Genomic DNA, 26,774 nt, shown 5'->3' on the forward strand with positions numbered 1-26,774 from the left:
TCAGCTAAATAAAGTTTCTACTTTCTATTGATGTCTATGATTTGCAACTCTAAAAGTCTACTCAAGGAAAATCATATTCCTACTTGCCAATGAGAAAAATATGAATTTTTAATAAACAAATTGGAATGGACATGTCTGTGATAAAGTCTGAATTTCACTTCTTCTATTCTATTGTGTAATACCAGAGTCACAACTATTCTCAATCAAGGATTTCAAAGCAAAGCAATATAATCCCCAAGTCAACAAGAATTTATTAAGACTATGTTAAAATTAATATTTGGAATCATATAAAGCATAAAATTTCTGGAACTTTAATATGAAGTCTGTAAAACTTAGTTATGCCATTATCTACATTTTAAGCTGAAACTTGTATGGCAAATAAAGATATAGTGATTATAATGATATGAACTATGAAAAAAATGAAAATCTAAGAGAAATGTATTTGGAAATAAGAATTTGAATTACAGCTGGTTCAATTCACTAATTCTTTTTTTAGACTAGTAACTCTTAATTCCTAAGACAATTTTAGTCACAAACTAGGGTAGAACACCTCATGGAGTAGCTCAGTTCCCTGGCAGCATAAAGCCTGGAAAGACATTCATTCAAATTTAGGTAACTAAAGAAATCATATGGTGTATTCATCCAACAGTCTTTACTAGTTTTCAAGTTTTTCACAATGCCATTTCCCCCAAAATTAACAATGTCTTTCAGAAATCTAATAAACCCTAAAGAACCAAAATGTATTTTAAAAATCCATATATTTAAAAAAATTGGAATTATGAAAATTCCAGGTGAGGATATCAACATGCAAAAGCAACTGATTTTTACAGACAGAGATTCAGGAATCAGCCATTTAAGCATGATTTTATTTAAATGTATGCATTTTCAGGTGATATTTTCTTACATGGCTTCCAACTCATTTCATCTGGTAAGTTCAAAGCAAAGGCAAAAACTGCCCATGTACCTCGATAGAAACATTAGACTATTTACTTGGAAATTTACAATAAAAATTTCAAGTCTTTAAAAAAAAATACGAAACTTTGTTTGCTTCTGCAATGCAATGAAACCCAGAGTCCTTTATTTGATAAAAATCTCTATTATCCTGAAGAATCACAAAAGAAGATTTATGTATAAAAGGATTTGTAATGGTTATTTTACATGTGTTCTGTCTTGAAAGCAAAGTACTTTAAGACTGACTATACAATAATAAAACAAAAATAAAAATAAAAACAATGGCTAAAATAGGAAAGACTGAGAATACAAAGCAAAAGTCATTTGATCACAGTATACATCTATGTTCCTAGGGTGCTCTTAATTGCTATGAATATGAACAATATGTAGCTCACTTGATCTCTTAGAGACAAAAATATAGACAGGGAGATGGGAATTAAGGTGTGAGGAGATTCACCATTTGAATCAAAAGAAAACAATCTGAATATCTCTGCTGCTTCTTCTACCACATCACTTTAGCATGATCACATTCAGATTTAATAAACTTGAGTCCACTTTCTAAGACAGGTATATTTCCATTCTCACTACAGTAACTCTAACTTCACTGAGTTACTGGTAAGGATGCTGGCACCTGATTAGACTGAGGTGCTGGAGATCCACTATTTATAGCTTGTGGAGGCACTGCAGCTGGTTCCATCTTGCTAATATGTGTGATGAATCGAAGACGAAGTTTTAAAGCTGGTTTTAAATTACAGATAATCTTCTCTACCTAAGAAATAAAAACACATTGTAAAATACTTGAGGGGCTGGGGTTGTGGCTCTGTGGTTGAGCACTCGCCTAGCACGTGCGAGGCCCTGCATTCGATCCTTAACACCACATAAAAATAAATAAATAAATAAACAAAGGTATGAAAAAATCCTTGAATCAAGAGACTTCAACTTTCCATTTAAAAATGATTTACATACATTCTGAAAAAATAAACTAGCAAAGGGGTTGGACCAGAAGTTTCAGAATGTGCTGTGTGTATTTCAACAAAAACAGATGTATATATTTATAAAAATATTTTTCTACTTATCTAACTAGACAGTTATCCCACTACCAAAAGCTAGCATGTTTATACTAGAAATTTTATACATGCAACAATTTGATCATCCTTTTAAAATGCCATCTTCATAGAAGCATTAAGCTTAATTATATTTTAAAGTTCTTTAAATAATTCACATCTGCAACTTTATAAATAAAGCTAATTTTGTTTTGATATTTACTTAGAATTCACACTAAAAAATTAGTTCTACTTTTACGTAAAATATTTAAGAAATAAATATATTAAATAGTTTCACTAACTGCTTTATTCAAATATTCTTTGACTTTAGGAGGAAAGACAAGTCTGATGGTAATTTTTTTTTTTTTTGTATTCCATGTGTCAAAATTTCTTAGGTTCAAATATAAAGAATACTTTATTTGTTTATTCATTTTTAAAATTGAATTACTTTATTATTGGTTCTACCATGTTCTGTGTTCCAACAAAAGTAGGCACAGAGACACATGTTCTCTTTCTTTCATTAGAGACATGTGAATTCTTTTTGACATTTTTGCTGAGGTATAAAGGAATCAACGTTTTTCCAACCTCAGCTCCTAGCAAAGAACTCATTAGACTTGAATTCACATGGTTATGTCAAAATTTTCCTTCCTGTCCATTAGAGTAAGACATTAATATTCAAGTATTGGGAAGGTATATGAACTTTACCTATCAGCCCCACCTCCTCCCTTCTAAAACAGCCCAGTTTCCATTTATCACACTAGGAAAGTTGGTTGTGATCCAAGGAGGTCTTTCGACTTTTAGCCACATCAGATGTACCTCTTCATATGTTGAGTTGAAGTGCACATCTTATTAACTTCACCAGAACTCTTATGCTCTTTTTTGTCACACAGAGCAAACCTAAATACTTATTCCATAAATATTAGGATACTTGTCCACACCAAATAGTGTGGACATGAACAATTTCCTAGGACTTTTTTCTTCAGGGTATATATTCCCACATTCCTTGAATATGCCTCATGAGTTAGTCTCTTGACCATCCTGGCTTCAGTTTTCTAGTCATGCAGCAATCTGTTCAATGTCCCCATGGTGTGCCCTGATCATTGGGGGAAAGTAGGACCCTCCTTTTACTCAGAACACTACACCTCTCTGGTCTGTTTGTGTCATACTACATTGTTTCTCCCTAACGTGATTATTATTAATCCCCGTTTCAGATATTCTATTGCAAATATCAAGGAGAAAAAGTAAGAGCATGAGAAAACATGTATTTACTTTTTTAAAAAACATGTATTTACTTTACTACCATATCTAGAATAATACACACTGTAATCTTAAAAGGTCTTTTATCAAGGCTTCACTCTTTAAAAAAAAAAAAAAAACCCAAACAAAAACATTCATCATATGTTTAAGTTTTCTAAGACAAATATTCAAAAATACATAAATTTAACTTACTTGTTCTTTCACGCTGTCACCAGTAAACATATATTTCATATGATACAGGAAGTCACAGATGGGATCCATGTAATTTAAATGGGTGCTACACTGGTCTACATTTAGCAGCATATCATAAAATGCCACACCAATCTAGTCAACAAATAATGAGAAATTATTTAAATGGCCAAAGTAGTTAAATAGCCCAACATGATACAATTGGACTCCATTACAAAACCATTAAGTGGGATGGCATGTTTGGTGAGGAACTGTCACAGTCATGTACCTACCTCTATGCATATAGGAAATATGATGCAGACTGCCTTTACAATGAAATCCAGTGAAACAGTATACTCCTTAACTAAAATTTCTCTGCACAATTTAAGTCATTTCTCTTAAAAGTAAGAGATAAATGATTCACTTTCTACATACCATCTCTTTAATTTCTGGGATAACTGCATTCCAAGATTCTATCTTCTTAGTTCTATTCAGCATTTCTTGCTTTTAAGATTCTATTCCTGGCTTATTTTCTTTTTCTCTGCATCTTATTAGAAGTGAGTAACTTCATCCAATTCCATCAATATAATTAATTTCTCTGCACTATAAATTCTCAAATGTACTTCCATATCCTTAACTTTCTTCTCAACCTTGATGATGGAGTATTTCTTCCTGCATCTCCAAGTGAACACATCCCACACCAAACTCATTATAGGCACACTGAATTCCCCTCTAAAACTCCTTTTAGATCCTACTAAACTGACTTTACCACTAATGGTTGTGACTGGCAGTTTGAAAGCACTAGTAAAGAAACTTAAATAAATTCTTCACAATTATAACAGATTATATTTTACCTCTATCATACATCGAGTTCTCTCCTGCTGAAATCTTTGTAAAAATGGTCCTACAAGATGGTAGACATAAAGCAACTGGAATTCAGTCTTCACTATAGGAAGCAGAACTTCAGTGAGAAACCTAGAATTTGAAGATAAATATCTCTTATGAAATCAGGGGAAATCTTTGAATTTTGTTAATACAGTATTTACAAAAGTAGTAAAGGTATTTACAAAACTTGTAATTCTTTCAAAGGTCCTTCTAAATTTGATAAAAATATTTCTAACTTATCTCACATTTCTCACTGGCTTTTACTTTGTTTATTGAAATAAATTACCTCAGATTTAAAAGTTATTCTTATCAGTACAACTATTGACCGACAAAAGGTAAATTATTTGAAAGAAAAAAATAACACTTAATCTCATATAAATGCTGTTCTCAAGAAATTTGAATCTAATTAATATCAAATTTAAAGTCAAGAAAAATAATCAGAAAATAGGCTGATATTAGCCTTTCAGTTCAAAAGGCAGCTAGCTGTTGGGATACAGTGTGGAAATAGCATGCATTTGACTAAGCATCCTGAAACCATAATGGAAAACTAGACACCAAATTATTACTTGCACATACAAGTTAATTTTAAAAAATAAGTCGGAAATAAAGGAGGCTTTCTGATTAACCAGGGGCTCTACATAGTTAAAACACTTATTTTGCAAATTATTCTCATCTGTAAATGAATTTTTAAAAAATAGAAAAACAAAAGGCAAATTTGTTTCAGAAATCATAATACTTACTTTGGAATGAGTGAAAGTTGTCCAATGCTAGAATGGTGCCATACAGCATGTGCTAGAGCTAATGTGTAGCTACAGCTCATCTCAGAGTAGGACTGATGACAAGCAGTGAAGTCAAATAGGCGGAATGGATAACCAACCCACTCTGTTTCTGATGTCAAGCTGCGACTGCTGATAACACTCACAATTCGATCATGAAGGACAATCCAATATGGTTCCTTTAAAATCAGAGGAAAGTGGATGAAAAATATCACTTACCCATCATTTGACCCCAAAGCCTATAATACTATTCATTTCTCATACTTTAAGGTTTTCTACCTATCCCACTACGTTCGTGCAACACAGGTTTTGAAATGCAGTTGGGTGGCTTTGTAATTGGTCCAATTAAGTTAATAACGAGCTGGGGGAGAAATGTCTGTCAGACGGAAGGTTCCACACATGTGTTTGCCTGGCGTATTTAGTACCAGACATTTACCAATAGTTACTACACAGACAACACTAGTACATGTATAAAAATTCAGAAATACATCCATATATTGTGAAGGTGATGTGAAGAAAAAATGACCCACAAAGCTGCATAATCAAACAAGTTTATGGAGCCCCATGTTAGACAACATTATTCAAAGAATCAACAGAAAATTACATGGTGCAGACTATATATGAATGGAGGTCAGAGAAGGAAGACTTCATAGGAGCTGGAAAAGTCAGAGAAGGAGGCACTAAACTAGAAAAGAATAAATGGACTTTACAGAAGGTTATGAAAGGAAGAGTTTTGGCATAATATTCACTAAAGTATCAGAAGATTTAAAACATGTCTGTTTCTATCAGTATTATTTGCATGAAGAAAGGCTCTACATACCTAACATATTAAAGGGCCAAAGCAGATCAGATCCTAATGTAAAAACTAAAATTGGATAGATAAGGTGATACTAGAATATGCAGAGATCTGTTAAGGCACATTTTCATTTGATGCACAAAAGGCAAGAAAAAAAATAGAGTCACTATAGATTTAATATGTAAGACTAAAAAATATGAAACATTAATTTGCATCATGTCCTTGTATAAAATCATCCAAGTTGTGTTTCATTACTAAATATGAACTACTATTATTAACTCACTGGTAGGGCAGTGATGATCAAACCAATTGCATTCATCCATGCTGTAATGTTCTCTCTTGGTACCAAGGGCTGACTGCAAGTGGATGAAAAAAATACAAATGTGAAATTACAAAAGCATTTTATATGAATGAAAACAGATCTTATTTTGAGAACACATACAATTCAGAGGATTGGCAACTGATCCACTCCAAATAAATAATGGATTTTCTTAGTGAATAAAAATTTTATATATACAAAAGCCATTAAGGATTTTTTTCTTTTGGTACTAGGGATTAAACTCAGGGCATTCAACCACTGAGCTACATCCCAGCCCTATTTTGTATTTTATTTAGAGAAGGATCTCACTCTTCTTACTGTTTTTTTTTTTTTTTTTGGTTTGTATCCTGTAATAATAATTGTTGGCTAAAAACACTATTTCACTTTATTCATACTTCTTTCAATCTTTATCCTCTACTTTATGCTAATCTTTCAGAAAATCCTTTTGTTTTTGTTTTTATTTTTGTAGTGCTGGGATCAAACCCAGTGGCTCAAGCATGCTAGGCAAGCATTCTCCCACTAAGCTATATTCCAAGCCCTTGAAGATCCTGAGAAATAATTTTTAGTGACAAGTTAACATTATTCCTAAAGGTCAAACATGAAATAAAGAGTAGAAGTGCAAACAAACCTGGCCTGGGCTCATTCCATTACATCCATATCCATTATACTTACATCACGAAGATGAGATCAGGAACCAAAGTGCATCAGCCTTGGGGTGGGTTGGAGGGGGTGCAACAGGTTTGTCTAACAGTTCTAAATCACATATCACTCTCTTTACAAACAAACACAATCTTATCGCATAAAATAGTATACATACCTTTTCAACACGACATTAAGAAGGGCATTTCCAACATCTTTGCCTGAAACTGCCAAGGCCATGAGCTCCACACAAGTAACATGCAGAGCATGGGCGGCAGGGTTGGGAAACTCATTGAATCGCCAATCACAGTTTGGGAAGGGACCAGGAGATTTGCCGGCCATTGGTGCAGACAATTAAAGCAATAACAACTTAATTATGTTGAGACTGACACATCTGTATAACGATTTATAAAGTTTTAAAATGTTTTACATGTAAGCACCTCATTTGGTTATCAGTTTACCTGATTATGAGGTGCCAAGAAGTGATTTATCAATAGTTAGATTAAGAGGCAAACACAAATAAATTTGACATGACTGAAATGTATTGATAGCAATCATTTCATCAAACACCACATATAAATGGTTGGTCTTCCAGATGGGTTATTATAACGGGGATACTGCCGTAGCTATAGATGTTATCTAAGGTATCCCTGGGTTTCAACAGCCTATTTCTTTTAATAGTTACAGGGCAAGTGTACATAAAAATTATTTTGTAATGAGTAATGATTTTCCTCAGGAAATAAGTTCCTTTGTTTAGCTCATTCATGTAAAATTTCTCCATCTAGTTATTAGTGGTATGGTACATATACATACTACATATAGTGTGCTGATAACTGAAAACATGACATCTCAAAATGAAAAAATTGAAAAGCAAATATAGCCTTTTCACTAAAAAATAAATTTATTATTTTGTATTAATATTAACCTTTTAAAAAGTACTCAAGAATTTATTTAAAGAAACAGGACTATGTACTATAGTCCTAAACAGTTACATGTACTACAATGTATGGTACATTCATTTAGAAATACAATTTTTTTGTTTGAAACCAATTTCCATAAAATCTGTTTTAAAATGCATATATCAATGGAGAGAATTTCAACCTACCTGGCAGGATGGTGCTAATGTAAAATTTCAAAACCCTTACAGAGGTAAAAATCAATTGATTTTTTTAAATAAGTGGAAGCTGGGCACAGTGGCATGAGCCTGTAGTCTCAGCTACTGAGGGGGATAACGCAGGAGTACTGTTGAGCCTAGGAATTTGAAGCCAGCCTGGGCAACACACCAAAACCCAGTCTCAAACAAACAAAAAACCCAAGGGTACTGCTTCAAGTCTGGGGGAGTAAAGAGAGAAGAGAAAGTATTGGAAGGAGTCCACAAAAAATAGGCGTGAAGCAACATGATCCAGACATTCAGAGTGAACCTTCTTTTTGTGGCTGCTCCCTCTACTCACTCAGCTGCGATGACTCAGATGGTCAGGAAAGTCCCTATCATGGCTGGGTAACATACTCAGGGATCATCTGGATTGAACATTGCCATAAACTTTCAGTGTTCTAGGAGTAGGTCTGTCTGGTTTCAGGAGTCTAAGCACCAAACAAAATGTTTCCTTGAAATCACCCACTAGTTATTTAGTCTTGTTGATTTTGAGTATTTTCTGACTTTCTATCAGAGTGGTAAGAATTCTGGGCTTTGTCTGAAAAGGGCTTTATCTGCTAGTTGGCTGAAGAAAATACAGGAAAAATGGGCCTGTTTGGGGGCATCAGAAGGAGAAAAGTCACTCTCATCATACAAATTCTTAGTTCATCCTTCATTATTTCAAAAGCATCAACTGAAGTGTCTTAGGAGTTGAATTGTTCCCTCCCTCCAAACATATGTTTGTTGGAATTCCTAAGATTCAGTACCTTAGAATGTGGCTGTATTTGGAAATGAGGTCATTGCAGGTATCATTTAAGATTTGAAAGCCAAAGAGCCCTAGAGATTGCCAGTCTCCCCACCCTCCCCAGCCTCCAAGAACTAGGAAGAGGCAGAGAGGGATTCTGCTGCAGATTTCAGAGCAAGAGTGACTCTGATGGCACCTTGGTATCAGACCTTCAGCATCCAAACTGTGAGATGATAACTTTCTGCTGTTTTAAGCCAACCAGTTTGTATTACTGTTACATGAGCCATTGGAAACTAACACAGGGGCCTACTATGTACCAAATCACACTCTAGTAGTTTTGGATTGATATCAAATAAAATGTGATCTAGTCCTCAGGAAAATGCCAGATAGGAAAGAGAGTGGGGGTAGAAATATTAATAGGTCTATATTATTAAGGGAAGATTTTTTTAAAAAAAAGCCCCAACACCAATACCCTAAAATAAATGAAGAATTGAGGTGGGAAAAGTGGAGCTCTGATAGAGTGCCCTAGATAAGATGCCCATGGTCTTCTTCCTTCAAAAGTCCTGGGATGGCAGCTATGGAGATTGCAAAAGTAAAGGAAGCAGTAATCATTAGGAGACAACATGAGGTCACCAAGAACAGGACCTGTCAGAGTCAGTTCAGTTCCTTTCATAGTAGTCATTCAGGTAGATGATAAAAAGTAGCAGACAAGTGTAGTGAAATTTTATAGATGCTTGACAGGTGTCCTTATGCCACCCTTGTGAACAAGATGGAGTGGCTGAGTTAGGGATTCATGAACAGCTAAACCCATAGAGTGATAACTAATTGATGGAGCTGTGCCACTTTGGGTGGAGGCTTCCAGAAGAATAACACAGGATTCTTGCCTAAAAACTTCTCTACTCAACATTTTTTTATCAGCTGTTGGAAAAGGTGGGCATTACTAAATTTGTGTTGGATGAGCCACATGACTCCATTTACATCTGGATGTACACCCTGGGCTCTCAATGCCCCACAGGGAAGCTAGAAGATGCTTTAAAAGAAGTGGTCAGGTTGGTGACTTAAAGAGAATAGCAATTATGCAATTCAAGAAACTGGTGAGGTATATGAGGATACTCATCCTAAACAATAGACACCTGAGAAATATAGGACAGCCAAGAAATAGTGTGTTTTACTTGGATAAAGTGTGATTAATAGGTCAAATGACAGGAAGGTAATCTCAACTTGGTATAGGAAGGAGCTTTCAAAGAAAAAATTCTGGCAATGAAATTTGGAAGATGGCAAATTTTTGTGGGTGAATCTATAAAGTCAATAAAAATTCTAGCAGGTTGTTTGAAAGGAATTCAACAGTTTATTCTAAATATATAGACTGGAGATATAGAAGATCAATCAATTGTAAAAAAGGAGTAAAGAAAAAAAACAAAGAAGGTCATACAATAAAGCATTGTGACCTGGTGCATCCACAAATTAATAAATCAATGGCACAGAAGAAAACTGCTCAGCATCTGACCCATTTATGAAAGGGAACTTGGTATGTGATGGAGGCAGCACTCAGATCAGTGGCAATAGAGGTAGACTGTCCAGCGGTGTTGAGGATACTGATGGACCAGAAAGGGGAAAATAGAGTTGGAGAACTTGCACAATATATCAGGGTGGATGTTGATGGATTAAAGAAGTAAATGTGAAAGATAAACTCTAAAGCAAATAGAAAAAAATATAGAAGTAAATGAGTAGAACTTAAAACTCCTAAAGGTCCAGGGCATTAGAGAGAGATTATTCAACTATCTATTTTAAAATCAAGAACTTTGAATGAAAACACATGCAAAATTATCAAGAGTCCTGACAGATTAGGAAAAGTCATTTACAATGTCAACATCAAGAGGTTAATATTTAGGCTATATAAGAATACCACAGGTAAATATTTAGACAATAGAAGAAAAACCACTGGCAGAGCTTAGGAAACCTATTTGGCAAATAATCCCATCAATGTGGTCTGTGAGACCTGTGTTTCCTCACCTATTTGTTCAATAACTATGTATTCAGTGCCATTGTATATCACTACTGTTCTAGGCGCTGGGACTACCATAGACAAAATCTCTGCTTTAAGTTATTTAAATACTTCACAATGTTTTTGCCCTCAGTAGAAAAAACAAGTTTACTTCTTCTCAGTGGATTTTTCTTTAAAATTACAATCATACAATTTTAAAGTTGAGGGATCCCTTAGAGTACATTATTTTTTAATCCATACTTTTGCACATGATAAACAACTACTCAGGGGCACATGAGGATAAACAGCTGACACTTTGCCAGTGTTTAATCTTTCAGCTCAGTGGTTAAGAGAGCCACAGTGCCTTGGACTGAGTCTTGGTTCTTCCTCTGTAGCCAGCCGATAATGTAATGCCAAGTAGTTTCTATAGATAGCTTCTTGCATCTAAGCCTGTTGTGTGGCTAGTTCAAAGGCTGTGGCAGTCTGGTTAATAATAACTTCCATACAGGTTGTAAGCAATAATTTTCCAGTACAGTTGTAGTTTAGCATGTAAACTAGAGTTTTATACCCTAGCTGCTGTCCTGTACCCAGATAGCAAGACCATAGTGGCAATAATCCTCTGGGGTGGCCAGCCTTCCTTACCCCAGATTTGTTGACCTCCTAGATCAACTCATTTCCCAGTGGATCTCTTTTTCCTTGGCTCTAGATCCTCATATAAGGGGATCCCTAGGTCTTTTCCAGAGACAAACAGTCATCCAATTCTAGCATCTCTCTGGTGGGCAGGTTATATATGTGTGTGTGTGTGTGTGTGTATGTATGTGTGTGTATATATATATATATATATATATATATATATATATATATATATATATATATAAATAAATAAAATCACCCCTTGCTTATAAGAGATTGACTCAACATATGGTTCACAACATTTCCACATTTCCACTATTGGAGGAGGAGTCGGGTAGAGCCCCCAAAGTTTACCAAAGGAAACCAAACTAAATGATAGACCAACAGTTTGGTCTATTAACCTGCATAGGTTAAACAGTGTAAGTTAATAAAGCCAAATTAATAACACCAAACAAACCCTAGAAATCCTGTATAAGCTAGAGTGTCAGTCCCTGTCCCATAGTCTGCTTATCAGCTTCCAAAACCAGAGGATGATGGCTGCAACGGCTCATAGACAAGGTGGCCAGAATGATAAAGTCCAGCTATTATGAAAGTAGGCCACAACTCAGTGTCAGTTCCCCAGCATTTGAGTTAGGACTCCTACAGCTGATCCAGACCGTGCATGGACATACAGGGAGAAAGGCTTTGTGAGATCCAGGAGTCCTAGTCCACGTGTACTGGTGAGTGCTCATTTAAGATCCTCAGTGGAGTTTTTTGTTTTGTTTTGTTATCTTTTTTTTTTAATTGTTGGTCGTTCAAAACATTACATAGTTCTTAATATATCATATTTCACAGTTTGATTCAAGTGGGTTATGAACTCCCATTTTTACCCCGTATACAGATTGCTGTATCACATCAGTTACACTTCCATTGATTTACATATTGCCATTCTAGTGTCTGATGTATTCTGCTGTCTATACTATTGTTTTGTTTTGTTTTGATTTGATTTGTTTTTGCATTGGTCTCCACATTAGAGGATCCCATTCTTCCCCTTTAGTGGCCTCATTGAGGGGTTTGGCCATAACTGAAAAGTTAGTGATCCATATCTGACAGAATTCACCACTCAAGATCTGGCAGCTGGTGGAAGGGATTGGAATTGAGCAAGACTGTCTTGTCTGTTTCCTTTTAGGGCCAAGTTGCAGTTGTCTCTGAGTCAGATAGAAACAAAGGTGATTGACAGATTTGGGCTTTCTTCTTTGAGACTTTGTAGCCAGTTTCACATAGGAGAGTGAGAACCAGTTATGTCCCCTTCATGAAGTCTTTTTGGGTTGCTCCGATCAGCAACAGATCATCTACATATTGGAGTAATGTGTATCCACATCAGAGGTCAACATCCATGTCATTATTTAGGAAAGATTCTCAAATCAGAATCCAGCACCTTCCTGAAGATGGTTGGTGAGTTTTTGAAACCTTGTGGTATTCTAGTCCAGGTCCATTGACCTTTGTTCCCATTGAAGGTTTTCCAATGGAAGGCAAAGAGGGCTGACTCTGTGGTGCCAGTCAAATGCAGAAGAAGGCATCTTTAAGGTTCAGAATGTGAAATAAGCTGCATCAGCTAGGAGCTAACTTAGAAGAGCGCATAGATTGGGGACCACAGTATGTAAGGTGATTTATTGCATGTAAATCTTGAACTGGCTGGCTGGTAACCATCAGTCCCTGGTTTCTGGACAGGTAAAGAGGTTTATTCCATGGTGATTGGCAAGGGCTGAGAATTCCATATTACAAAAGTCTGTCCAAATGTTTTTGAATTCCAAATTGTGCCTTATGAGGAATATGATATATTGTCTTAGGCATACCAGTATGGTTCCTGGTTTTAATTCCACCACCACTGGAGGAATGTCTGGGCTAGTCTAGGTGGATCATCCTCTGCCCATACTCCTGGCACTTGGAAAGGGAACTCTGGTCCCTGCTGTGGTGCACTACTAGCCTAAAGAGGCACCACTCCTCTTCCCAGGGAATTGTGAGGGTTAAAATCCTTGGTTTAGGTTTTCCCAATGATAGGACTGCCTGACCTTTTGCATCAAAAGTTATCTGGGCTTAGAGCTTTCTCAGCAGATCTCAAAAACATCAGTGGCACCAGGCCATCTGGTATGTACAAGATCTCATGGACCACTTCAAGGCCTGCTAAATTGTAACTCCGGGGCAATAGAAAAGGGTGATGATCCTTTAGCCAGAGGCTCCCACATTGAGGTCTGTGTTTTTGAAAGTGGGACTACAGGTTGGGTCACCATAGAATGGTGGGCCCCAGTGTCCACCATGAGGTTCATAGTTTGGCTCCCTATGAGCATTTGGACTGTAGGCTCCTGGGCCCAAAGAGATTGAGGCTGGTCAATACTAGTCCTCATTATAATTTTCCATAGCTACCAGCCCTTTCTCAGGGGCATCACGGTGGTGTCTATGGCATTGATCATCATTGGGAACATGTTTGTAGGGCTGGTATTGCCTTTGAATGACTTGGCCTCTCTTATCACAGTAATGAGTAGCAGCAGCCCATTTTTCTTCCTTCAGTTGGGGGCATTTATTTTTCCAGTGGCCCAGGTAGTAGGCACATTGGTTTAGTCTCAACCTAGCCCAGGTGAGGTGGTTTGTCCATCCAGACCTTCTGGCTTTGCATCTGGTTCTGATTTTGACAGTTGTTTTGGCTTTGCCTGGAAATTCTTTGATTTTTATACCCAATGGGAAGATGGGTGTAGAAGTTTACGTTTTTGTAGGAGTCTACATAACAGTACTATATTTTTTGAGTTCACAGAAAGTGCTTTTTGTCCGTTTTTTTTTTTTAGATTAGTTGGAGGTTTTACCATAAAAACAGGCATGACATCATCAAGTTTGCTGCTAAAGTTAGCTTTTAACAAACTAGAGAAACAAAAAATAGGAAGTCCTAACTACACTGAGTTCTCTGCAGACGTTTTTGCTGATATTTTGTTAACAAAAACAATAATGGTGAGGGTCTCTGGAGAAGCTTAATTAAGATTATTTGGTGGAGGAGGGGGTGCCACTACAGGTTTACCCAGCTATAGACACGGTTACTTATGCAATTATGAAACCACATATAATTTTCAATTGCCTAAAGAAAGATTAACGTCACTCGGGTGGCTTTTCAACAAAGACAAGAACAAGGAACATAAATAATGCTCACTTAATTAGAGATCTGAGCTCAGAACAATCTGGTTCATTTGAACAATGTGCAAGCCTTTCTTTTGACTCTGTCTTACTGCTCAGTAGGTGGAGCCAGGTGTCCTCATTAGAATAAAGTAAACACATTCAACCCAATAATAAGTGGCAAAAAAGATGTGCCCTCTGTCTTCCAGTGTTGCAGAGTGTGGCAACCTGAGAATACTGGTGCAGCAAAGTGAAGTATCATGGAACATGAGCTCCAAGTCAAAATCCATAGGGGTTATCGGAGCCCCTTTCTCAAAAGGACAGGTGAGTATAAGGCCTCCCCTTTGAATAACTGTATTTTATTGGAATTTGGGACTTTAAAACATGTAAGATGCAACTTTCCGGTTATTTATGTTTTTCTCTACAATCTGGGCGAGGAAAGGATGTTTTAAAGTCCTCTCACCATTTCGAGACATTGCGTAATTATGGTCTCAAACCCACTTACTCCTATGACTCCCAATCTCAATTTTGTTTGAAACTGAATGTTTATTCGTTTACTCGTGTTGAACCAAAATGTTTTTATTTTGCATTGAAATGGACTATTTTTCAGTGCAGCGTCTTGTGTATCTTTTGTTGTTTTGGTGTTTGTGATGCTCCTTGAGTATGCAGAAGGAGAGGAGAGTTTAAGAAGACTCATTTGTTCGGTTATGTAGTTCGTTGAGTAGAAATATTTAATCAGTGGTGATCTTCAGAATTGTTTTAATTTGGATAACCTAAAAGATAGTGTTTTATGCAACTTTGTCAACAATTCATATTATTTTATGGTTTAAAGATTCTCTGAAACCCTTGGTTCATGAGCTGGTAGAATCTGTCCTGTATCTTCCTGAGTTGGGGGAAAATACTGCAAGTTGGAAACACTGTCTGGACTAAGGGTTTATGAAACTTTCAGATTGTCTTAGAGCTATCTAAGTGTGAACCAACACATATCATGAACATTAAATTGACAGTTCTTTTCCCGTCTGGACACATTCATATTGGTAATTATAATGAGATGACAGGATGCCTTCCAGACTTCAACATGGTCTGGGCTTAAAGAGGAAAATTAAAAAGTCAAACTGAACAGGACAGTATGTGAGTTGAAATTCCAAAGATTGAGGGTTTTTTTTTTCTTCTTTCTTTTTTTAATGGACTCCTCCCAGTTTCTAAAAATTTAAGAAGACTTTCACCCCTTTTAATTTTGAAGTCTTGATGTGCACTCTGACTTTTTACTGCAAAACAAATTGGGAGAGGTCAGAGGTTAGAGGCCCCAACTGCATTTGGACTGTCTGTAAATACTGCTTCCCTTGCCCTAGAAACCCTCCAAAGAGGCCTCCTAGTACAGGGACGTCCTGCTAACACGGGTGTCCTTTAAAATCCACAATATCCTCACCTATTTTTCAAACAGTTTGCAACAGTAAGAATTGAAAAAAGCAACAAAAAGGTAGGAAAGAAACTCCACATCACGCACAACAAGAAGACTGGAAGCTGTACTCCATGTGTGTATGATATGTCCAAATACACTCTACTGTTGTGTGACTCAGAAGAACAAATGAAACATTTTTTAAAAGGAAGGAAAGAAGGGAGGCAAATGGAAGGAAAGGGGGAGAGAGGGAAGGAGTCCAAACATGTTCTGGCTCTGGGGCATCTGCAGAAGCCTAACCCTGATGACAGCCCCTCTGGGGACAATGACAACCTCTGAGGTATAGTGTGTCAAAGTGCCACTGAATGCATTTCCCATTCTTAGTAATCCCCCCCACCACCACACCCTGCTCTTCTCCCATTAAAACATGGCCGTGATAATGAAACTTATTGTCTCATTGTTGTCAGGACAGAGAGAGAGAGATTTTTCTATACTAAGCCATAAGGGAGATGTGTGTGTGTGTGTGTGTGTGTGTTGGGTGGGGGGGAGTGACAAACATATAAGCTTTTGTCCGCATTTAAAAGGGATAAAAATTTGACAAAAGGCAAAAAAGGGAAGACTAGAAGGCAGATGATAGAAGGTTGAGTCTGAGAAAGAGCTCCTTTCTCTGCCTTGCCCCTTGTAAGGCATCAAGGAAACAATAAGGTAGGTATTATTTTTATCTAGCAGTTAACAATGTTCAGAGAGGTGTGGTAATTTGCTCAAGGTTACATAGCCTTGACTATGTGATTCCAGACAAGGCTGCTTCATTGCAAAATCTATGCCCCTGACTTGCACTGAAGCCTATTCAGAGAGCTCAACTCCATAGTAGATCTGATACTTGTGGTCCATTAGGGACTGGGCTCCATTTAAAAAGGCAGTGGAACTTAAAAAGCAGTTTCCAAAGTGGACAGATGAACCAAGCAACAGGCAAAGATTAATCCCAAGAAGCAGTTTGAAGCAAACAAATAAAACAAAGGCTAGAATATGTCACTCTGAGAAGTTTAATGACAGCCTTAAAACAAATACAGTGTCAATTAAGGGACAGATGAAATTTCTTCTAATGTTGGAAAGGGCAAGGAGAAAAAAAGGCCAGGGAGTTTTGTCAAATTGTTTTTGACCACCTACTGTTTGTCAAACCTACATGACAACATGTAGTGCCATAAAGTAAAGAAATTTAGATTGAAATTGAACAAAGGAGAAGAGACAAAAATACAAAACTAAAGACAGAGTATGAACCAAGTAGGACCTTACTGGGAGTTAAAGAGGGAGAAAGTCCATCTCCTTGATCAACGGTTGGTCATCTCCTTGACCAGAAGTTGGTCAGGGGGTACAGGTTACAGGTGGTATCAGGTTCCCTTATACAGGAGGAACAAGTTACCATGCTGTAAGGCAGGGCAGGGTAAATGTAGAAAACACTAATGTACCATGTATCTCAAAATAGTTAGAAGAGATTTTGGATGTGCTCTTTCTAGTGACATGATAAAAGTTGAAGGTGATGGATATGCTAATTACCTGGAGTTGATCACTATCCAATGTATACATGAGTCAAGATGTCACCCTGTACCTCATAAATCTATCCAAATATTGTATGTTAATCAAAAATAAAATACAAAAAAAAAATTCAAAAGGATTGGAGTAAAGGAGAAAAATATGTCAGGAAGAGTGTGTGCCAGAGACAGGAATTTGACAACAAGGATTTGCTTGGCACCTTGGACAGGCCACCTGTCACTTGGGGAAGAAATATTTGCTTACTTTGGGGCCACAGCCCCAATCCTAGGATAAACACGTCTCTTTTGGCATGTCTTCTCATCTGATAAAAAGAAATAACTTGATGTATCTAAAAGTCCTGTTGGAAATTAAAACCAGAAAGATATTTTTTTTAAAAATGTTTTCTTGGGACCCCTATCAGTGGGGACTTGAGGCGGACATGCTGGAAAGGAGAGGCATGTCCATTCCCAGGTGTGGAATCAGCATGGGTGTAGTTTCTTATGACTGTTTAAACAGGTCAGAACCTGAAATTTCTGGGCTGGTCTTTATGATTTCAGCTCCCAGGTAGTGATTTTCCTGTTGCCTGCATTCACCACCCCAAAAGGCCCTAGGTACTGCTGTGAGGACCTGCACACAGGCTGGTCTCGCCCAGACCACGTTCTTTCCCTTCTAATGCCTTTTGCCCAAGCTGTTCCCCTGAATTGCAAAATTTTTGCATCACCCTGTCATGTTTTTCTGACCACCTCCTCATGTTGCAAGACTTGGCTCAAAGATCATGTGGCCACAAAGCCATCACTGACCCACCCTGCCTCTTGCAGAGTTAGGAGTACTGTTTGGTTACTAAGACACCTCATATCTGTATTTGGTTACTAAGACACCTCATATCTGTATTGCCGCAACTACTCATGTAACTGGTATTAAACACCCACATTTTTTCTATGGGTTTATGAGTGGCTCAGAAACAGGGGCCTTTCCTTTTCATTATTCTATCTTCATCTCTCAGGGTGCTTTGTGCTGTGTGGATAGAGTGGTGTGATGGGAAGAGGGGCTGCAGCATTGGAATCCTGAGAGCAGGATATAAACAGAGGCTCTGCCACTCAGTAACTGCTGTCCAGCAGGAGAACCTCATAACCTTCATGATGGGATTCTGGTTCCTCTTATTTGGCTTTGATGTGAAGATTAAATGAGAGGATTTAAATTCCAGGGTCTATAGGATCTCACAAACTGATAGATAGGATTCAAGTAATGAAAAGTTCTTGTGGGCATTGGGTGGTCATGATCATGACTGAAATACTTTACTTTTTAATTGTTCAGCCACGAGGAGGGGTGGAACAAGGCCCTACAGTCTTGAGAAATGCTGGTCTGCTGGAGAAACTTAAAGAACAAGGTAATTTTTAAGTTGAAAGATGATCATCCCGATCTCCTTCCTAGTGAAATGAGAACTCCTGAGAAAACAGAATGTTTGTACGGATGTTTATATCACAGAACTGCAGACTAACCATGCACCTGTATAGCCACATGGTAACAGAGTGGCAGGGTTTGGGAAAAGCACTCAGTAAGCGTTGTTGGTGGAACTTCTCATTCGGAAGTTTTGTCTTCCCAGCCCAAGTGCTGTACAAAAGAACCTCTGTGGCAAGAACTATGGGATTGGGGAGGATGCTATGGGAGCTAGTAGAATTAAATAAAAACCAAGAGGTTTCAGGAAGGAGACTACCAAAGAGGATCCCAATTTGTGAAAGAAAAAAAAAAGAAAAAGAAACAGTAATAATAGTAATAGGGGCACCTAGGTTTTACATAGTAGGTATGTGCACGCACACACATTTGTATGTGTAAAACGAAAACGAAAAAATTATATGTTTGTTAAAGTTGAGGCTTAAGTATATGTTATCTTTATATTTGAAAAACCCTGATGAAGTGTTAATGAAGTCATGGAACAACTGAAAGCTTCATGTATTTCTGCTAGGAATGCAAAATGATACAGCCACTTTGGAAAGCAGTTGGACAGTTTCTTACATAATGATTCATTTACCTTTTGATCCAGAAGTTTTACATATTTTCCCAAGAGAAATAAAAATCAAAACAAGAGACTGGAACATAGGTACATTATCAAAAACAACATGATATGTGAAAGAGGCAACAAAAGACCACATACTGTATGCTTCTATTGATGGAAATTCTAGAAAGACAAAAGTAGAGCAATAGAATGCTAATCAGTGATTCCTGGGGGTGGGGATAGGAATAAAAGGAACGGAATCCTTTCGAGGTGGCACATGCCTGTAATTGCAGTGGCTGAGGAGACTGAGGCAGGAGGATCATGAGTTCAAAGCCAGCCTCAGGTACGGTGAGACACTAAGCAACTCAGTGAGACCCTGTCTCTAAATAGAATACAAAATAGGGCTGGGAATGTGGCTCAGTGGTCAAGTGCCCCTGAGTTCAATCCCCAGTAGCAAAAAAAAAGAGAGAGATGGAAATGTTCTGCATATGAGTTGTGGTGGTAGTTACAAGATTATAGATATTTCCAAAACTCATCCGTCTGTACATTTAAAAATAACCAAATTTTAGTGAGTTAAGATTATAGCTCTTAAATCTAGGAAGGAAGGGAGGGAGGGAGGGAAGGAGAATAGAAAGCTTGGTAAATGGACTTGGTTAATTTGGTCACATCTCATCTGAGATGATACCTCTTGGAGGTGTTACTGAATCACTAACACCCAGACGTAATAAATGAACAATGGCTGAACTGATCCCAGTACACAGTTTTACAGGAAGCTTTCTAGTTTTGAAACCTTTTTCAGGCCCTTTTAGGAAGCACACTCAGATCCTTAGGGACTTTGGGTTACCTACAATTTTTTTTTTTCCTATTAAAAAAGCTACCAAACTTGCTGAAGCAGAGGCTAGGGGCTAAGCACATACTTGATTCTGACAGCACCATCCAGAGCCAGGTCCTAGAGGACCAAGGAGAAAGCTGAGTTACTTCAGCAGGTGACAGTATGGATCAGGACACCTCAGTTTTTTCTTTGAAAGCCACTGTTACCAGGGCCTCTGTAACAGAGCTACCGTTGAGAGCCTGGGGCTCAACTTTCTTTATTAAATGGAAAAAAAATGTAAGTAGAAATTTTCAGAATGGCAAATGACCAAAAGAAAAGAAACCTGAAAGAAAAACAAACCTCAACCCAAATAATCATTAATACAGAATCAAAAAAATTTAGAAAATGCTGGTGTACTCTGTCTTTGGGGTGCTTTAACTGTTTCTTGATTACAAAAACAAAGTATGCTTATTATAGCAAGACAGAAAGTACAGAGGCAGAGAGAAACAGAGGGACAGTGGTAAGGACAGTGATGCCTCCTGCTAGGTCCAAACCAGAAACTGCCACTGTTCTTTTAGTGTCTGCTCTAACTGGATTGCTTCAATAAGTGCTCATTGATGGCTCAGTATACAGCTGGTGCCAGAGTGAGGTGATGGTGCCGACAGGACACTGTCAGGCAAAAGCAGACATTTCCACCTTCACCACATTTACAGTCTTTTGGCCTTTGCTTATACTTTTGAAAATAGACTTATTTTATACATTTGTAACCAAACTGATTTGCAATCTATTTTTATTTAGTAACTTGAAACTTTTAATTGCAGAGTGTGATGTGAAAGACTATGGGGACCTGCCCTTTGCTGATGTTCCTAACGACAGCCCCTTTCAAATTGTGAAGAATCCAAAGTCTGTGGGAAAAGCCAACGAGCAGCTGGCAGATGTGGTGTCAGAGGTCCAGAAGAACAACAGAGTCAGCTTGGTGCTGGGTGGAGACCACAGGTCTTATGCAGCGGCTGTCCCCCTGCGGGTCGGGCACAGGCGGCAAAAACACCAATATTTAATACTCTACTTTGCCTTAAAAACAATTTTTTTAGGTTCCTACTTTATTACCGAAACGGACTTAGTGGAATTTGCAAAGTCTCACAATATCTTGATGTTTATCAATTACAGCAGGAAACAGGAGTGGATTTTAGCCAAATAGTGCAGGCTTCTATTTCTAAATAAGTGATGCTTGTTGTCAGCTAATTTTTCCTAATTACTTATAATACCTAGAACTCAATTGGTTAACAAGTTTTTAAAAGAATGTAAGCACTTTTTTTTTTTGTATTAGGTATTGAACTCAGGTGCACATCCCCCACCCTATTTTGTATTTTATTTAGAGACAGGGTCTCGCTGAGTTGCTTAGTGCCTCACTTTTGCTGAGGATGACTTTTAATTCGTGATCCTCCTGCCTCAGCCTCCTGAGGCACTGGGATTACTGGTGTTTGCTACTACACCCAATTATAAGCATCATTTTTTTTTTGCTGTATAATTTTCAGCAAGCAATTACATCACCATTTACATTTGTAGTGTCAGATATTTAGGTTATTTTCAAATTTTGACTATTATAAAGTATGACAATTATTTTTGTGGATGGAGCTTTTTTAAATGTTTGCTCTCAAGGATGCTATTACTGGAAGAAGCCTAATGACATCAAAAAGTAGACACATTCTTGAGCTTTGATATGAGAGTCAATGAATTCAAAACCCTCAACTTTGTGTTTTAAAGCCAGCTGTTACCAGGGCTTCTTTAACAAATATATAATTGAAAGAGTGGGGCACACTTTCTTTTTTTAAGTGGAAAAATTTGTAAGTGGAAATTTTATTAGCAAAAAATGCCGAAAAGTCAGGAAACGTAAAAGGAAAAACGAACCTCAACCTGGACATCAGGCACGATTGCTCTCCTTTTGAGAATCTGATAGTTCTGGATTCTCTGAATGATGCCTAAATGCTCACAAGTTGGAAACTTGGGCATTATATAGTAAATTCAAATCTTTTAACTTTTGTGCAAGGCACGACTTAGATTTTCCATTCTGGCAAAATGTGTGGAGTTTAGAGTACTTGGGATGGATCTGAGGGGCCTGAACCCAGTCAAGAGTGGGACATCAAATGTGCAGCAAGACTGTAGACACAGCAGAGGCTCTGAGCACAGAATAGAGTGAGAGAACCAATGACTCTAGTGTATGGAAGAATTGAGTGATGCTTTCCAATTATGAAAGAGTCAAATTTTAAGAAAAATTGACTTTGTCATAATTCACTTCAGAGAATTAAGTATCTGCCAAAATGGAGCTGGATTTAACTCTAAGAATTGAACAGTATCTCATGTGAAGGAATCTCTTATGTGGCTAGGGTTTGATGCATACTTATTTATTTATTTTTTTGGTTAAACTATATAATGCAATTTTATTACAAGGTGACTTAAAAATATTTTAGTAAAATGATAGCAGTGTAACTTAAACATTTTAGTAAGTATTAAGTGTAAGCTATACCTTCTCTATTGTCATAATTCTTTAATTGGCATCTAATTTAAAAGTCTGTAAGAAATAGCTACTTGAGCTGGGCATGGTGGCTCATGCTTGTAAATCCAGCAGCTTGGGAGGTTGAAACAGGAGGAACGGGAGTTCAAGGCCAGCCTCAGCAAAAGTGAGGTGCCAAGGAACTCAGTGAGACCCTGTCTCTAAATAAAAATACAAAATAGGGCTGGGGATGTGGCTCAGTGGTCGAGTTCCCCTGAGTTCAATCCCTGGTACCAAAAAAAAAAAAAAAGCTACTTGGACTTAAATCCTAGCAGGCAGATTAAGTGAGCTAATGATATGATGTAGGTATGTAACGATATTGACAACTTGAGGTTCATACAAAGTTTCTTCTCCTCCAAAGTTTGGCAATTGGAAGCATCTCTGGCCATGCCAGGGTCCATCCTGACCTTGGAGTCATCTGGGTGGATGCTCACACGGATATCAACACTCCACTGACAACCCCCACTGGGAACTTGCATGGACAACCTGTGTCTTTCCTCTTAAAGGAACTGAAGGGAAAGGTAAAAGACTGGTTGGCACTGCTTTACAAAATAATCTTGGCAAGTAGGAAGCATCCTAAATCATTTTACATTGATATAATTGCAAACCATTTTCTCTATGCTAACAAGCAAAACAATGGTTGTTAAAGGGGGTAATGTTCTCTGTCTTTACTTTTCTTCATAGTTTGCAAACTGACTCCATAGGCAATTGTCTCTCTGTATCTACGGGGCATTGGTTCTAGGATACTTAGCAGATACCAAAACCTTCAAATGCTCAAGTCTCTTATACAAAATGGCCTAGTATTTGCATATAACCTATGCACATCTCCCATATACTTTAAATCAGTTCTAGATTACTTACAATATCTAATATAAATGTTATATAAAGAGGTATTATTCTGTCTTGTTTAGGTGATGATGAAAAAGTCTGTACATGTTCAGTATAGACCAAACCATCATAAGCCTACCTCTATTTTCAATCTGTGTTTAGGGGAATTCACAGATGCTGAAGAATATCCTCTCTCTGGATTCTTAAACTACCCCTTAGAGGTTCAGAGGTCATCAACTTTCCAAAACCACGTCAAGTATATTGTGAGGGAAGGAGCAGAACTCGGTCTCCTGGTTCCCATCTCTTCCCACTACACATCACACCACCTCTCCTCCTTATGAAGTATCCCCTGTACATCAGAGCTCTTCAAGAAAAAGTTTTCAATGCAGATTACAATGATTTATCACTTCACATTGATGGCAGAAAGCACCTTCTTTTCCAGAAGACTTAAGATAAAATTCTAGATTGAGATTTAACATTGTGGCTCATAATTTTTATTGATGTTATAGTATATTAATATCTTTATTGATAATAATTATATTTGTCCTAATGACGATTCAAGGGGATTCAAACCTTGTACTGTTAAATACTCAGAAGTAACTTTTTTATAAAAACTGAGGACCAACAAATGTGTTTATAAAATTGCAAAATGTCAAGTTAACATATGGGAACAGCCAAGGTTGGCTCCAGGACAAAGTGGTTATCAGTCATCACATTATGATATGAAGAGCAGCAACAAGTCTTGTCCTACATTCCCCTTAGCTACTCTAGACTTAATCCAGAGGACTTGATCTTTAGCGAGAAAGAGAAGAAGGAAGCTACTAAAGTAAAGAAAGCACATTCATTTCTTTAGTTTTGAGGAAGCAGGACCCAGCAGACTTGGGGCACAGAACAGGGAATGCTGTGTTAACATGGTAAGGCAGGCATTCCCTTTATTTATCTTAAAAATAATACCCTCTAAGTTTATATTCTAAACATTAAGATATACATAATCCAACAACTGTCCTCAACATTACCTGTAGGATTTACTCAAGAGAAACACATTTAACTAAATGGAAACATTGCCACTTTAGATCCCTGATGTACCAGGATTCTCCTGGGTGACTCCCTGCATATCTGCCAAGGATATTGTGTATATTGGCTTGAGAGACGTGGATCCGGGGGAACAGTAAGTTTATTCGTTGATGTGATTTGTCTTTATTTTTTCTTTTGTGTGTTAGATGTTTACAGCCCCAAATGAACACCTCTATATACAAACACACACACACACACACACACACACACACACGTATCTATATACATTTACACACACATATATTTATTCAGGGTATTTATATCTTGACTTGCTGTTAAAAATCAAATAAAATTACATGCATACAGTTCACAGAACTTAAAATATTTTATATACTCTTTACCAGTAATCTTTCTTTTTAAAAAATAAAGGGAAGAGGAGGGAATTGAGTCAGCTTTATTAATTGTAGATTATTTTAATATCTCTTCTTTGATAGCTACATTGTGAAAACTCTGGGTATTAAATACTTTTCAATGACTGAAGTGGATAAGTTGGGAATTGGCAAGGTGATGGAAGAAACACTCAGCTATCTACTAGGAAGGTATGATGCTCTCGTGTGCATGACATAAGACTTGCTAATGATACTAACTGATGTAAGTTATTAATGAAACCTTTGCATAAAAATTATGGAACCTTTGGGTTTGCAGAATAAGAACTGTAGTTGTCTACTAAATATTAAACCACCAACTTTAAACTGAAATACTGAAATCCTTTCCCACTTCTTAAAAGAAAGAAAAGGCCAATTCATCTGAGTTTTGATGTTGATGGGCTGGACCCTGCTTTCACACCTGCTACTGGCACACCTGTCGTGGGGGGTCTGTCCTACAGAGAAGGTCTGTACATCACAGAAGAAATTTACAAAACAGGTAGGTAAAAACCTGAGACAATAAAGAAGCAAGTGTACACTCAGCTAGTATGTGTTTATGCTCCCTGATCTGAAAACCAAGCCCCACCCATCACTTGATGCAATAAGTAAAGAATATTCTATTGGTTGCTCTCTCTTTACTACCAGGTAACTTTTGAAGTTGGGTTCTGCTGATATTAAAATAACAATTTTATAAATTACATTATTCACATTTTTTGTTGTTGTTGTAGGGCTACTCTCAGGACTAGATATAATGGAAGTAAACCCATCTCTTGGGAAGACACCAGAAGAAGTAACTCGAACAGTGAACACAGCATTAGCAATAACCTTGGCTTGTTTTGGAGTTGCTCGGGAGGGTAATCATAAGCCTAGAGTTAACTACCTTAATCCACCTAAGTAAGTGTGAAAACAAGATATAAAAATCCCAGTGCTAACAACATAATTACCAAATCTAATAATATACTTAAGCCTATAGTTATCCTCCTCAAAATCTATTCTTTCAGAATTTTTTTTCCAATTTATGAATTCTACCAATTCCTGCTTGAAAATTCAAGATTTGAAAATTCAAACTTTTGTACAATTAAAAATGTGTATTTCCCATTTTAGCAAAAGACAACTTTAGAGAGAGGCATGTTAATGTCCAAATAATATGCTGGCATCGAAAATAAACACACACCAATACAAGCTCTCCAGTGAGGAACTCCTGATATTAGGAGGCAGAGCCACCCAACCTGGAGAGGTAGCCATGTGTCCTTGTTGTTCAAAAGACATAATTTTTGTAATAAACTCTTTATAATAAGACTGTGTTGTCCTATGATTAACACACACACATATGAAAATATATATATATATATATGTGTGTGTGTATATATATATATATATATATCCCATTTAAAACTGCTGTATTTTTAAGTCAGTGAAATCATCATTCCCAAAACATTGTCAGAACTTAGTGAAGCTCTTAAAACTCTGGCTCTGGTTTCTTCATCTGTAAAGTAGATAACCATAGGCTTGGGCAATCTCTAAGTTCATTAACATTATAGATGACCCTATTTTACTTTTCCTAAACCTCAAACATGATATTGGTTGATATTTTAAGCACAGTTGCTTTTCAGGTTGCAAGGGAAGGAGAAGATATTCCCTAAATCTGTCTTGGAGCCAGAGAAATCAAACTGCTTTTCTGTTTCTAAGATCTCCAAATTCAGATTAGAATTCCTCCTAAAATTGTCTGTGACTACAAAATGTCTTACCCCTTTTAA

The 26,774-nt window shown here is 37.2% G+C and overlaps 2 protein-coding genes across 3 annotated transcripts in view; one reads left to right on the forward strand and one right to left on the reverse strand.

Moving 5' to 3' along the window:
- Positions 1–7,909, reverse strand: part of LOC308649774 (mediator of RNA polymerase II transcription subunit 23-like) — a 30,408-nt gene extending 22,499 nt beyond the window's left edge. The window contains exons 1-6 of one of the 2 annotated variants that reach the window (XM_081295602.1): positions 7,013–7,906; positions 6,160–6,232; positions 5,045–5,259; positions 4,274–4,394; positions 3,444–3,575; positions 899–1,720 (exon numbers count right to left, since the gene is read on the reverse strand). In XM_081295602.1, the coding sequence (XP_081151728.1) occupies positions 1,553–1,720; positions 3,444–3,575; positions 4,274–4,394; positions 5,045–5,259; positions 6,160–6,232; positions 7,013–7,176 (873 nt within the window). In that variant the 5' untranslated portion in view covers positions 7,177–7,906 and the 3' untranslated portion in view covers positions 899–1,552. Of the gene's footprint in view, positions 1–898; positions 1,721–3,443; positions 3,576–4,273; positions 4,395–5,044; positions 5,260–6,159; positions 6,233–7,012 lie in introns of those variants that run through there. The other variant, XM_081295603.1, reaches the window with a different exon arrangement.
- Positions 7,910–9,334: 1,425 nt separating this feature from the next.
- LOC308649488 (arginase-1-like) lies at positions 9,335–26,320 on the forward strand (the record flags this gene model as incomplete). The annotated part of the gene is made up of 10 exons (XM_081295021.1): positions 9,335–9,397; positions 9,630–9,760; positions 14,676–14,790; positions 18,710–18,782; positions 21,021–21,195; positions 23,112–23,271; positions 24,652–24,746; positions 25,087–25,191; positions 25,380–25,516; positions 25,746–26,320. The coding sequence occupies 10 exons, from the start codon at positions 9,335–9,337 to the stop codon at positions 25,913–25,915; spliced, it is 1,224 nt and encodes a 407-aa protein (XP_081151147.1). The 3' UTR covers positions 25,916–26,320.
- Between the last annotated feature and the right edge of the window lie 454 nt (positions 26,321–26,774).

Source organism: Spermophilus citellus, assembly GCF_964194105.1.
Source record: "Spermophilus citellus genome assembly, chromosome: 5".
Taxonomy (NCBI): Eukaryota; Metazoa; Chordata; class Mammalia; order Rodentia; family Sciuridae; genus Spermophilus; species Spermophilus citellus.